Here is a 12,828-nt window from a genome sequence, read left to right on the forward strand (position 1 = left end):
TTATGGCTGATATAGACTTATCAACTAGAAAACTCCATAGCTAAATACTATTTGATTTAGTTTTCATCTGAAATCTCTCTGAATTATAGAAATTTTCTCAGTATTTCAGATAGGCAGACTTCTAGCAGGCTATCTAGGAGAAGCTGCATTGAAATAAGAAGAACATAATCTATTAAAATACAAAACTATTTCAAAATCCTTTTGGCTAGTTTCCTGTTGTTTCCAATTTTTCCTGTTGACAATACTCCCTAAGTTTAATAGTAAGATGTTTCCAAGATGTTTATATAATGTTTTCATCAAGAAAATATTTTAATTATTTTTTCCATCTGACTGTGAAGATATGATTTGAATGAATCATTCTGAAAGGTCATGGATTTATTTTCAGGAATTTTCCTTGGAACCTTGGGTTATTCTAATTTTGGGACCTCTGTTGAGTTTTCTGCTGTTTCTACACTGATTTTTTTTTGAAGAAGTTCCTGCTGAATAGCTACTTGGAGGCATCATTAGCCAACCAAAAGAGCTAATGAACTACAAACTGACAACCAGCAGGGTGAATCTCAGCTTTCTAGTAACAACCCCTCTTCCTCCAAGACGGGTCCTTGCAGTAATTTTTCTTCACAAGAGATCTGTGAAGTAGCAAACAAACAAAATGTTAGCAAAAAGTGTTGCTGTAGGTGTTGGTTGAACAGCTGAGCTATGTTTATGTATTAGACTTCTCAGCTTATGTGACTGACAGCCTGTGTAGGTTTTAGTTTCATGACTCTGTTCTGGTATGATCCATGACAGTAAATTAATATGCTGTTGTTAAACATGTTCTTTGTTGAATTCTGTTGGAGTGAGTATCTGAATTTCATATTTTTGGGAAATGATGAGTGATTGTCGTCATGATGTTAATGCTATTCTCAGGAAGGTCTCTATAATGATAACTGTACCTGAACAAAACGATGCTAATTGGCTGCTTCATCAAAGAAGTCCCACTTAAAAAAGCCATACAGACTGACTGTCCAGAAGAGCAAGCAGTCTGTATTTCATGGCGCCCAGCATTTTCATCGTTCACATAGAACATACTGTGTATCATCTGACGTGCCAACCATTTAAAATAATGCTTAGATCTGTGCAAATCTCACTCATTCTAGTGAATATGTTTTTGTTAGAGTGAAAACGTCCTCTTTTCTCTTGCACCATTCTGATAAAACTACATGTTCTATGAGTTGAATGATGACATTTAATTTACTGTAATGAATAAAAACTCAATATTTAAGCAAGTAGGGACTAAACAGATTGCTTAGGAGCATTAGTCATTAAATCCAGATCTATTATTTTGTAGTCGAGTCTCATCTGAGAAAGAGGTACAATATAGCAATTCTGGGATTTTACACTGATGCCATGAAGGCTGTTAAATAAGGGACTCCCCTTAATATGCTTTTGTTATTATTGATACTATTATTGAAGTATATTATTATCAAAATGGTCATAAGTGAATATTCTGATTTAAAAAAAATAATAGAAAAGAATAACAACAAAATTGGAAGTTATATTAAAAAAATATTTGGAGGCATTGATTTAAATTAGAAAATGTGAGGAGGTACACAGACATAGGCAATTGAGATTTCTAATTCTGGTTTGCAGGTCATTAATTAGTTTTGTCCATAGTTTGGGTAGGGATTTTTAAGTTACATGCTTGCACCCCTGTCTTGTTTGTCAGAAAGAGAGTGTCATATGCAAACAGCTTATGATGCTTCTTGGTGAAGAATGGGTGCAGTTTTTGTATAAAAATAACAAAAAAATAAGACTGTTTGTTCTTATAGGGGAGGTAGTTTATGAGTGTTCCTGATGAAAACACATATTTCAAGGCATCAGGGACAATCGTGCAGTTGTCTCATGTCCTGAAATGGAATTGTTTGTTTAAAGAGTTAAATAAACTGTCACCAATCATTACTGCATGTTAACTGGTGTGAATGCAGGTATGCAATGGAATTGGGTAATAATGTTTGCCTCCCATTTACTTATAAATACCCACTTCAAAAGGTGAATAAGGTTTTCAAGTTGAAAGTTGTTGTACATGGAGTGTTAATTAAAAAAAAATGTAGATTTTGTTACAGGATATTCTTTAATTGCATTATAAATACCTTGTAATTCCTTCCAGGACAGCAGCATAAATATCTTTTATTCAGAATATGGATATGAAAGATGATTCTGTGTGTTCTTTCACTTTAGGGATACCGAAATTTGCCCAGTGTAAATTCAAGCTGCCGTTGCGATTAGTTTGCTTTCCAGCTCAACCTTCAAAATCAGCAAACCACAAGCTAACTATTGATACCAATAAACCTCCCATCAGTTTTCTCACCATTTTTCCAGGTAGGTTTTAAAATATGCCTCTGACAGGAGATGTTTCTAATAGAAACTCAGACAGGAAATGTTTGCAAGAAGTATGAAATAGTTAACAAAACTAATGCCAGGATGTTTAAAATGTACATCTTGAAAAAAAATGATGGAATAATGTTTCGAAGTAGATAATCAACCTGTCTAGTATATCTGACTTTGATTAAAACCTGAAGATTTTTGTATGTGGGCATCTACTTTTTATGTATCCAGAAAATAATTTGATTCAAAATGCAACAGTGGTGTTTTAATGGAGAGAATGTGGGCATTCATTTTTTGGGGGGGGTTATGTGCGTGGTCATGAGATGTGAAGAAGAAACAGGGCAGAGCAAAGTCATAAATTAGTACAGTTGCTTTGGAGAAAGATTTGTGAAAGTCTTGAGGTGAATTATGTGTAATATTTGCAAGAGTAATATAGTAATAGAGGGAGTTAGGTGATATTTAGGGCTAGTAAAATATGAATTAAGTATTATTAAAAAATATTCTGCTGTAGTTATGTGCTCCTTGATTTGGAAGAGATAGAAAAGGTGGAAGTTATCATAGGAATACTCCGTGGTATAATATTGTATGGGCATAAGTGAACCAGTAAGAAGTTAGGATGGATGAGACAAAATGGTTCCAGGATGGAAACAAATAAGTTACTGTGCACCAGCACACAGTATTGGATTCTGGTTGCTGATACTGAAAGTGAATTAAAACTCAAAAGCGTAGAGAAGGCTATGAGAATTGCCTGGGGATTTGAGGAGGAGAATTAATAGAGAATTACTCATTTAGATGAATAAAACACTGGCAAAAAAAAAAAAAAAAAAGAAGGTAAATGAATAAACAGGGCTTATAAAGTGATAGTGAATAAGTTCAATCTGGTTGTGATTAGAGTTCTGAACTTCAGAGGACAAAGGTTCTGGAACAGTTTTCTGATGAGATGAGTGCTGTGTGGGCCAAAACTTCAAGGCAGTGTTTTTAAGGTGGAGCTGCATCCCTTTCTGGAAAGATCATGTAGTACAAGGTCTGCTCTGAAAGCAGTGCCACTGGTTTTCAGGAATTAATGCTGTCACTGCGATCATGTAGAAAAGCAAATGAACAAAAAAACCCCACCTCTTTTCCTCATGATGTCGGAGGTGGATGTTGGTGATACAGCAGGAGGGCTGAACCTTCCTGCCAATAGTCCGTTACATTTTGTTGCTGTGTGACAGATGGCAGCAGAAGGGCAGTCTGATGAAATAGTGAAATATAAATATATATGTTATATTATAAATGTTGTTTATAATATGATCTTGGGAGAAACTTCACAATTTTGTTGTACTCCTCAGAAGAGATACCTTTCTATTTCCTCTTTTACCTTATTTCTAGGGGGAAGTTAGTAGAAGAGGAGGTTTCTTGGAATAGTTCTTAAAGTGCTCTATATTAGATTTGAAGTTGTTGTAGTCTAATATATGCATTGAAAAGAGTTGTTGGCATGCATAGATTTGCTGAACTAATGCTAGTAAGTTAGTTGTTTGTTGTCCTCTTTGCTGAATGCTGAAACCAGAAGGTAGTTGAACATTATCACGATGATAATTTTTGCTTAGGTGTTTGATAAAAGAAGACCTGCAGTATTTTGTCCAGTACAGAAGTTCAGTCTGTGTCATCTAGTAAAACTGCCCTCTGAGAAAGCTATTTCTGTTTACCAAGCCTAGGCAATTCCATGTAAGAACTGAGTGTACCTCAACTCCATGTTAGCAATGGGAACACATAGTAATCTACTCCTGATATTCTGTACTCCTCAGGGGGGAGCAATGTCATGCAATTCAGATTGCATGAGTATTACAGGAAAGGTGAAGGTTGATACGGTCCTGTCTACAGCTTGAAGTTTGTTGTACATGAGTGCTAAATTATAAACAACTATTTCGTTTTCTCTTTTAGACTTTGCTGATCCATCTGAGGATGACCAGGCAAATGTTCTGGGATTTCAGTTCTTAACAGGTTCAAAAATCACTCTTCTTGCTTCAAAAACATCACGTAAGTGCTATTAAAATGTAGAAGTCTGTAGTCCTGTAAAACATAATAGATAATAAGTTAATTGGATAGCATATGAGCAAACTGAGAATCTACAGAAATGACTAATCGTTTGCACAGGAACTTAAAATTTTTCGCAGATTGTATCTTGGCTTCCCCTGTCAAATATCTAATAATATGGCTAATGTAGTCACAAAATCTTGAAATGAAGCAAAAGTCATACTCAGAGTATACTATGCAATCACTGGAGAAATTGTTTTTTCTTCTGTTGTTATTTTAGCAATATTTAAAATCAGGAATTAATGCTGTCACTGCGATCATGTAGAAAAGCAAATGAACAAAAAACCCCACCTCTTTTCCTCAAATGTATTTCATTATTTCTGTTTGGAAGTCATCCACTGGAATTTTTGAAAAAGACTACAGATTTGATTTCTGACTGTCCACTGACTTTCAGTAATGCTTGACTTTAATTAGGCATCTCTAAATAAATGCCTGTATCAGTAATTACCCGTAAATCGCTAAATTTAGGTCTGTGGATTCAACCATGTTGATTCTGTACTACTTACCATGTTTATGGAATGTGTGAAGATGCGTGTAGATATGCTGTTACCTTGCCCAGCATCTCGTGTACAGGACAGTTTGTGAAATAAGTAGTCATGTTTCAATGATGGTCTAGCATTAAAAGAGGTTGGTGGCCCTGCCTGTGGCAGGGGTTTGGAGATTCATGATCCTTGAGGTCCTTTGCTGCCCTGGCCATTCTGTGTAATGATCTGTGTGTTTGTGCTCTTTTTAAAATAAAGTAAGTCAGCTCTCAATTTTGGAAAGTTGCAGTCTTGCATTGCTACTCAACTTGCTAAACTTCCTTGTTGTGTGCATGGGAATAAAATCAATTCAGTTTTGTTTAGTACTTTCAGTGCCAATAAAGCAGAAATTCTTCATTTAATGCAGCAGACTGAGAAATTGAAAAGCTAAAATACCAATCACATGTTGCAAGGATTTCAAATGGAACATTGTTTGAGTGCTCTATGAAAACTATTTTGAGTAAGTGAAAAATTAGAGGCTAGTTTGATCAGAAATCCCTTCAACACGAAAATAATCTGCCTCACTGATTGGTTATATAAATGACGATGATGTCAACTGCATGCTATGAAATAATATTTAATGCTTTTTATAATGTAGTCAAATGTGTTACATACAGAAACCAGCTGGCAAATAATTATTAAAGGACTTTCTTTGTACCAAGAATTTCTTTACATTTCTGAGGCTCAAATCCATTTGTATTAGTTATGCACTGTTTGCGTGATGTTTCATTGTTAGTTTGTTTTTAATATTTGTTTGAATAGGCAGTAGGTTTTAAAAAGTTTGAACTGGCTGGATATACAACAATAGTTTCTAGAAACTGAAGAACTTTAAGGATTTCTAAGTAACTTTTTTTATGGATTACCATTGAAACCTCTTATTTGAATTACTGCAAAGTCTGATACTGTGCAAGGGAAAAATTTGTCTATGTAATGAATATATTTCAATGTCTAGTGAGGCTATAACTTCTAGTTTCTTCATACAAACCCTCAAGTTTTTCCTTCAGGTTTGTTTAGTCACTCGCTAAGAATGACGCTTGCAGTCTTACTATAAACTTTCCCACACTACTTTACTTGTTCACTTCACAAAGGAGATTCAAACAACTTTTTCTCTTAGTGTGACTACTCATTTATCTTGTCTGGGAATCTTTAGAAAACAAATGAGTTACGTGATGCCTACTTCCATGTAGTGATCTGTTTCCAGCATTTCCACATGCACTGGATTGAATTGGTTATGGAATTTCTCGGCGTGGGGGTTGCACAGACTATCCATAATACAAAAACATTCCTTGGTAGACTTTTATAGTATTAGAATTACTGTGCTTGAGTAGGCAGACCCTATACAGAACTAATAAATGTGGATGAAGTTGTGTTATTTGGGAGGTACAATTATTTTGCTACCAAAATCATACTGCTGAGTTTTTACTTTATAAAAGCAATCGTGTGGCACGGTCATTGTGGAAAGGTTCTTCAAAAAGAAAATTGTATATGTGGATAAATAGTGACAGAAAAAAATAAATAAATCATTGGAACTGGATGACCCTTGTTACTTTTTTTCCATGAACAAAGTTAGTCTTGAACAATGGACGCATCTTTGCCATATTCCTTTTTGAATAGACCTTACATTCTGGATGGGAAAGGCTGCATGTAGAAGTGAAAGTCTCCAGGTTGGGTTGGATTTCACTGCTGAAGCTGCAGACAAGAATGACATCTGTGTTCACATTTATTTTAATTATATTAACTAATCCATTTTAAGCTGTGTAGTAATTGAAGACGTTACTTCAGCTTGTCAAAATGATTGCTATGAAGACACCCAGAATCAAGTTTTTCTTTCAGTTAGAAGTTAAAATGAACTTAGCCTGTGTAGATGAAAGTTTTAATATTTTTGTTGAAATGTCTTTGAAGCTGGTTTTAATCAAAGGGTAAAGAAGAATTGACTGCTACTCGTAATTGTTTTTTCTCATGGCAAGGGCTTCCTAGCTAAGAAGCAAACTGAATCTTTCAGGCTTCTTGCAGATAAGATACTGGCAGGGCAACTAATCATGCTTATTGCAGGGTGAACTGGTAGTACTACCTGCTGTGATGTTTAAGCCATTGTTACGTATTGATGATCCTCTGAGTCTTCTGCTTTTCTGTTTGAGAGTATTTCTGAAAATAATCGATTGTAAATTTTCTGTAAGAAATCTTATTTTAACAAAAACCTAACACAAATAGGTTAACAATTATAAAAGTTCTTTCTTTTTATTTTTTCTTTCCATTTTTTTCTATATTACAGCACATACATAGTACATCTAAGGAATCTCACTTTCCTACTGCTTCTAAATGTAATTTGTCTGTCTTTTTGAGTGCTGGAAGGTCATGTAAAGCAAATGATTACTCAGTTCATGATAAAATTAGATTGTGTTTATATTGACCAACAAACAGTACGTGGAAACTAAATTTGCTTTTTGAAGGAAATTAGTTTTATCAATTTTAATCATTAATGTATTAGGCGTGTCAATTATATGTGGAATGTCTGTTGATTTGGTCTGAAAACATCGGAGCTAATTTCCCTTAAGGAAAAATCACTTAAGGCAAAGTATGATAATAGACTGAACTAAATCCAGCCATTACATTGAGAGTATTTAAAAATATGGGTATTAGGTTGAATGTTATCTTTAGCAGATGGTATTCTTTTCTTTAACAGACATGTTTTTAAATAAAACTTGCTTCTTTCCTGTTACACTGTAAACAGAATTTGTCATTTTCTATTCAGTGAAATGTGTGTCCTGGGAAGGATGCCAGTGGTAACGTCAAACAATTTGAATTACTGATGTTGAGAAAAATTTAAATAGCGCATTTGACTTCTAAAGAATTTTGGTTCATTTGATTTACTGTCATCCTTATTGATGAGACTGGAAAAAAAATTATTTTGTATCAAAAAACCTCAACTCTGTTTCTTCATAGTTGATTTTCTGTCTTTCCCTTTGGATAACATTTATAGATAATGCCAAGAAATAAAATACTGTTGTTAGAAAATGTGTCTGACCAAAAAAAAAAAAAAGATACAATTATCCACAACAGTTTTCCTTTCAATATCTAATTAATTCTCATATCCTGAAATTGGAAGACAGAACTACACAAAAATGGAGTAGAAGCAGAACAGTGGAACAGTGGTAAGATCTCATCCCATTGTCCTGATAATTTGAAATTCACTAAAATGCAATAAGTTGAATGATCTTGATGGGATAGAGAACGCTAACAGAATCTTTGTGTGTTTTTTCATTTCAATTGTATTAACATTTTCTACACTAAGCTACGTTAACAAAACTATACTGTATATTAGATTGATAAGACACTGTTTAATACTATCTGTTAGAGTGAAGCATAGCACTAAGAAAGCCAAATATTGTTATCAGTGACTACAGAGTGAGTAACAATTTCCTACTGGAAGATATCATAGGAAATAGAGATGTAATAAAAATTATATTAGTGAATGTATTGTCCAAGAACTCAAGATCTATGTTTCCAAAAGGCATTCAAGATTTTATGTGGAATGTAGTTGGTTTTTTACAACTGTTATCAGTTGCTGAGGATGCTGTGCTTCTCTCATGATCCAAAGTGAATTGAGCCTGACTCTGCCTCCAGGCCCAGAAAAACTTGTTAAGGCTGTATTGTACCAGGGAATAACAGGCAGCCTGTTGTTAGGTCTTAATATCATCCAGTAATTCTCATATCCTTATTGTAGTAGTTCATAGTTATTTATGCTTTGTGAACAGGCCCATGATACAGGACAGAAGTTTCTTTAATGCTAATGAGCATGTATCTTCTGTGAAAATCCCTATTACAGACTTTGCATTTATAAAGTTAGTTAAATTCCTGTGTATTATTAATGTTGTATAGTGAATGCATATGGCTTAAATGTATGTATTGTTAATCTCGTATTTGTTCTTCTTTTCAAAGAACGATACAGGATCCAGAGTGATCAGTTAGAAGACCTTTGGCTAATAACAAAGGAATTAACACTCAGACTGGAAGAACATTTCAAAAAGCAAAACTGCAAAGACTTTGCATGTACCTTTTCTGGCTCTGTTCCTCTGCAAGAATACTTTGAACTAATTGATCGGCATTTTGAGGTATGTCACACAGCATATGAATAGCTGCTATTGTCCAAGTTCAAACTTATTTGCTATTGTTAAGAACAATCCATTTAAAACTGTGATCACAGACGCGTAACAATTTATCTTTCAGAAAATGTGAAGATGTATCTGAGATAATGACATATTTTTTTCCAGCACTGGGTATTTCTTCAAACTGTGAGTTGTCCCTTTACTCTGAAATGATCTGATGCTCCATCCCTTTTTTGGCTGGCTGAAGGAGCTGGAGTTGTTCAGCCTATGGAAAAGAGAGACCTCATTCAGACCTTGCAGTTCATGAAGGGAGCTCATAAACAAGAGGGAGATGAACTTCTGACAGGGCAAGGTGGAATGGTTTTAAACTAAAAAAGGAGAGATTTAGATTAGATGTTAGGAGGAAATTTTTTACTCATAGCATGGAGAGACATTGGAACAAGTTGCTCGGAGAAGCTGTGAATGCCCCCTCCCTGGAGCTGTTTGAGGCCAGGTTGGATGGGGCCCTGGGCAGCTTGGTCTAGTGAGTGGCAACCCTGCCCACAGCAGGGTTTGGAACTAGATGATCTTTAATGTCCCTTCCAAGCCATTCTATGATTCTATGTTTCTCTGATTCTAGTTATAGCATGTTAGCTATACAAATGATATTATTTTGAAGACTTCACTTTTTGTAAGGGACTTGCTTGTTTTAGGGGTTTGTAACAAAAAATAGAAAGCTGGTTATAAAGATAAAACAGAGATTTTTATTACCTGGGCATTTAATATATGATGTTAAATGTTTTGTGAATGTTTCAAGAAAGCTGGTTGCTGTACCTCATAAATATATAAGAAAGTAAAGAAGATTTCATTTCAGAGAAAGAAGTCATTCAGTCAGTGCAGAATTTATTGCTTTTATTCATGCTTAGGGGAATAACCATTTACTTTTTACAGTAATTAATAACAAGCCTAGTCTAGTATGTGTGTATCATATAGTACGTGAATCTGAGGAGAAACCCTGAGATTCTGGTGGTGAAATTTCATTCTTATTGGTAGGCTCTTTGATGAGATACTTATGCTTTAATACATACTATATTGGCTATTTTTTACTGAAGTAGCAAATAGTGATTCCTGAACGTGTTAGTAAGTTTCATGAGGAGTATAAAATTAACCACACCAACGGTATTTGAATGAGTAATTGCTCTCAAGAATTTTACAATAAGTTTCTCATTTCATTTTGATTGGACGTATAAAATGCATATTACCCTTAATCTGAATTCCTGAAAATGTTTTAATTGCAGCTACGCTTGAATGCTGAAAAATTCCAGGAGCTGTTATCTGAAAGGGCCATACAATTCAGAGCTATCGAGCGACGATTGCTGACACGATTTAAAGATAAAACTCCTGCTCCTCTTCAACATCTGGACACCTTGCTAGAAGGAACGTTCAGAGAGGTCAGTACAGTTTGATTAGGAACATAATTTTCGTTTATTTTGTTGGTGAAACTTAGCTTCAAGCATATAAGCTATGCTTTCCTGGTTATGTGTTCTATACAAGAGACAGAGAAGCAGTAATTTGTTTAACTTAATATTCCCTGTAAGTTTCCAGATGATTTGCAATAGTTTTATTTAATCTGTTGCCACAAAACTGTTGCTGCTGGGTCACACCAGCTTGATAACACATCACTCTTCCCTAGCTGATGTTGGTAGTGTAAATATTTTATAGTTCATGTGAAAGTATTTTATAGTTCATAGCTTATGTAAATATTTTATGGTGCTGCTGGAATGGTTTGGCTGGTGTAACATTCACAACAAATTTGTCTGAGGCTGTCCATGTCCTTCTGCATGGGGCTTTTATGTTCTGATGATTTCAAAATGCAATCACTATAGAATAACGATGTTTAAAAAAAAATTAAAGATGATAAAAATATCCCTAAACCATCCCCATACTGGAAGTACATGACAAAGAAGACTGTTTTCTCCTCTTCTCCTACATCAACTCCACATCGCTTAAGGAAGAATAGTTTTACTGTGTGCTCTAATGGAGCTTTCCTGTAAATTAGAGAAAAAGTGCCTTTCCTTTTGTGATGGACATAAAACAAACGTGCTGTATTTCCATCTTTACTGTTAAAGAGTTAACTAGGAGATGATTTTTAAAACTTCTTTTTACAGTGCAAAATACTGTGTCTTGTTAACACACAGATGATTTTTTAACACTTTGAAATGGCACAACTAAATAATCCCTACAGATAAATAAAAATGGGCCTATTAAGTTTACTTTTGCTGTGTGGACATGTTTTGAAATTTAAAACCAATTGGGAAGAAATTTCCATTTATTATGAATGTCTCTTTTGACTACTGTTTGTTTCACTCAGTCTGTGGGAATCGGGCTCTGTGTGCTGCTTTCTTAATAGGATTGCTATTATATGTGTGTGTGTATGTACATACACAAACATATACACACATGTACACACACATCTATTGAAGCTGTAGTGGTGTAATCTCTTCTGATCTGGCCTGGTAGAAACGTGTCTTTTACTGCTTCCTTTATTTCTTTGCATGAGAACAATTATACAGAAAATGTAGAAAAGTCTTTTTAGTACAAATCTGATAATATTAGGAGCCATAGTTTTCATCTTCACAATAAGGGATAAACATATAAGCCGGCATAGGTGTGTGCATTGATGAAAGGTTTCATTTTTATTCTTTACTCCTTTTTAGTATTTTCTCCTAGAATTTGCCTTTATGAATTGATATTATATGTCTGAGTAGGTCTGAATGAGTATTACAGCAGTTAAGAAATACCAATGTACAGTGTTCTATTTTGAAAGGAAAAGATATTGTATATGTGGCAATTATATACAGTAGAAAAACAGAAGTGTCATTATTGTGTCTCTTAAGACTGATCTGTAGGAAGACCGTGTGAAAATCATTGACAATAAATAGATGATATTTACGTGCCTGTGAATGATGATTTGTTAAAAAAAAGTGATGACAAAGCAAGCTTCTCTATCTTGCACTGTGCTACAACAAAATGAAGGAAAATTAAAGCAAATCATGAAGCAAATAGGTTTATCTTGTATCCTCACGCTTCCATCATGTGTAATAAACCTAGCTCCCTTCCCATTCTTTTTTGCCACTGTTGCACAATGCTATACATCATCCCATGTTCTAAGGCTTATTCATCACCCCTCTTTAAAACTTCTAACTATTCTGTGTTTTTTAATACTGAAATATCAACTTTTTCTCCATCATCAGTGGCAATTTGTGTGCTAATTGTCTAGCCGATGCAGTAGCCAGCCAGGCAAGATGGATGGTGTCAGAATTCTTGACCTTGGCTCAGTGGAATAACTAATAATGTCTCTCTCCACTCCCAGTCTGCTGATTTAGAAAAATATATAGGAACTTAAAGACTATTCCCTTGTAAAATTTAGTAGTGGTTGTTGGAAACAACAACTACATGAATTAGGAATACACTGTCACAACAAGTCTTGACATATGGTCAGCACAGTTGTGTAACATTAGAGAACTAGGCTTAGTAATTGAATGGATCCTTATTTTTTTGATTGATTATACATTTTAGTTTTTCTTTATTTAAGGCACCAACTTGTTTTCTTCTATTATCTTTCTATTCATTTTGTTACTGAAAAGCTTGCCTCAGAAATACTTGGCTGCAAGCAGCAAATAAGAAACTTTCATGTAATTTTCAGACACTGCCCTGTTAACAGCCAGTTGTCTATTTCATTCTGCTTTCCTTTGTATACAGCCTGTGTCTGTATCTTGCATCTT

The 12,828-nt window shown here is 34.6% G+C and overlaps 1 protein-coding gene across 12 annotated transcripts in view; it reads left to right on the forward strand.

Moving 5' to 3' along the window:
- BBS9 (Bardet-Biedl syndrome 9) overlaps positions 1-12,828 on the forward strand; it is a 279,729-nt gene that overhangs the window by 65,893 nt on the left and 201,008 nt on the right. For 10 of the 12 annotated variants that reach the window (XR_016467632.1, XR_016467633.1, XR_016467634.1 and 7 more), the window contains 5 exons: positions 2,218-2,358; positions 4,285-4,380; positions 8,069-8,110; positions 8,898-9,070; positions 10,342-10,494. Coding sequence is in view for 9 of the 12 variants with exons in the window: in XM_090142279.1 (XP_089998405.1) it covers positions 2,218-2,358; positions 4,285-4,380; positions 8,069-8,110; positions 8,898-9,070; positions 10,342-10,494 (605 nt within the window). In the remaining 3 variants the exon portion in view is untranslated. The remainder of the gene's footprint in view (positions 1-2,217; positions 2,359-4,284; positions 4,381-8,068; positions 8,111-8,897; positions 9,071-10,341; positions 10,495-12,828) is intronic. The other 2 variants (XM_090142274.1, XM_090142275.1) reach the window with 1 other exon arrangement.

Source organism: Phasianus colchicus, chromosome 6 (assembly GCF_987193195.1).
Source record: "Phasianus colchicus chromosome 6, bPhaCol1.hap1.1, whole genome shotgun sequence".
NCBI classification, from domain to species: domain Eukaryota; kingdom Metazoa; phylum Chordata; class Aves; order Galliformes; family Phasianidae; genus Phasianus; species Phasianus colchicus.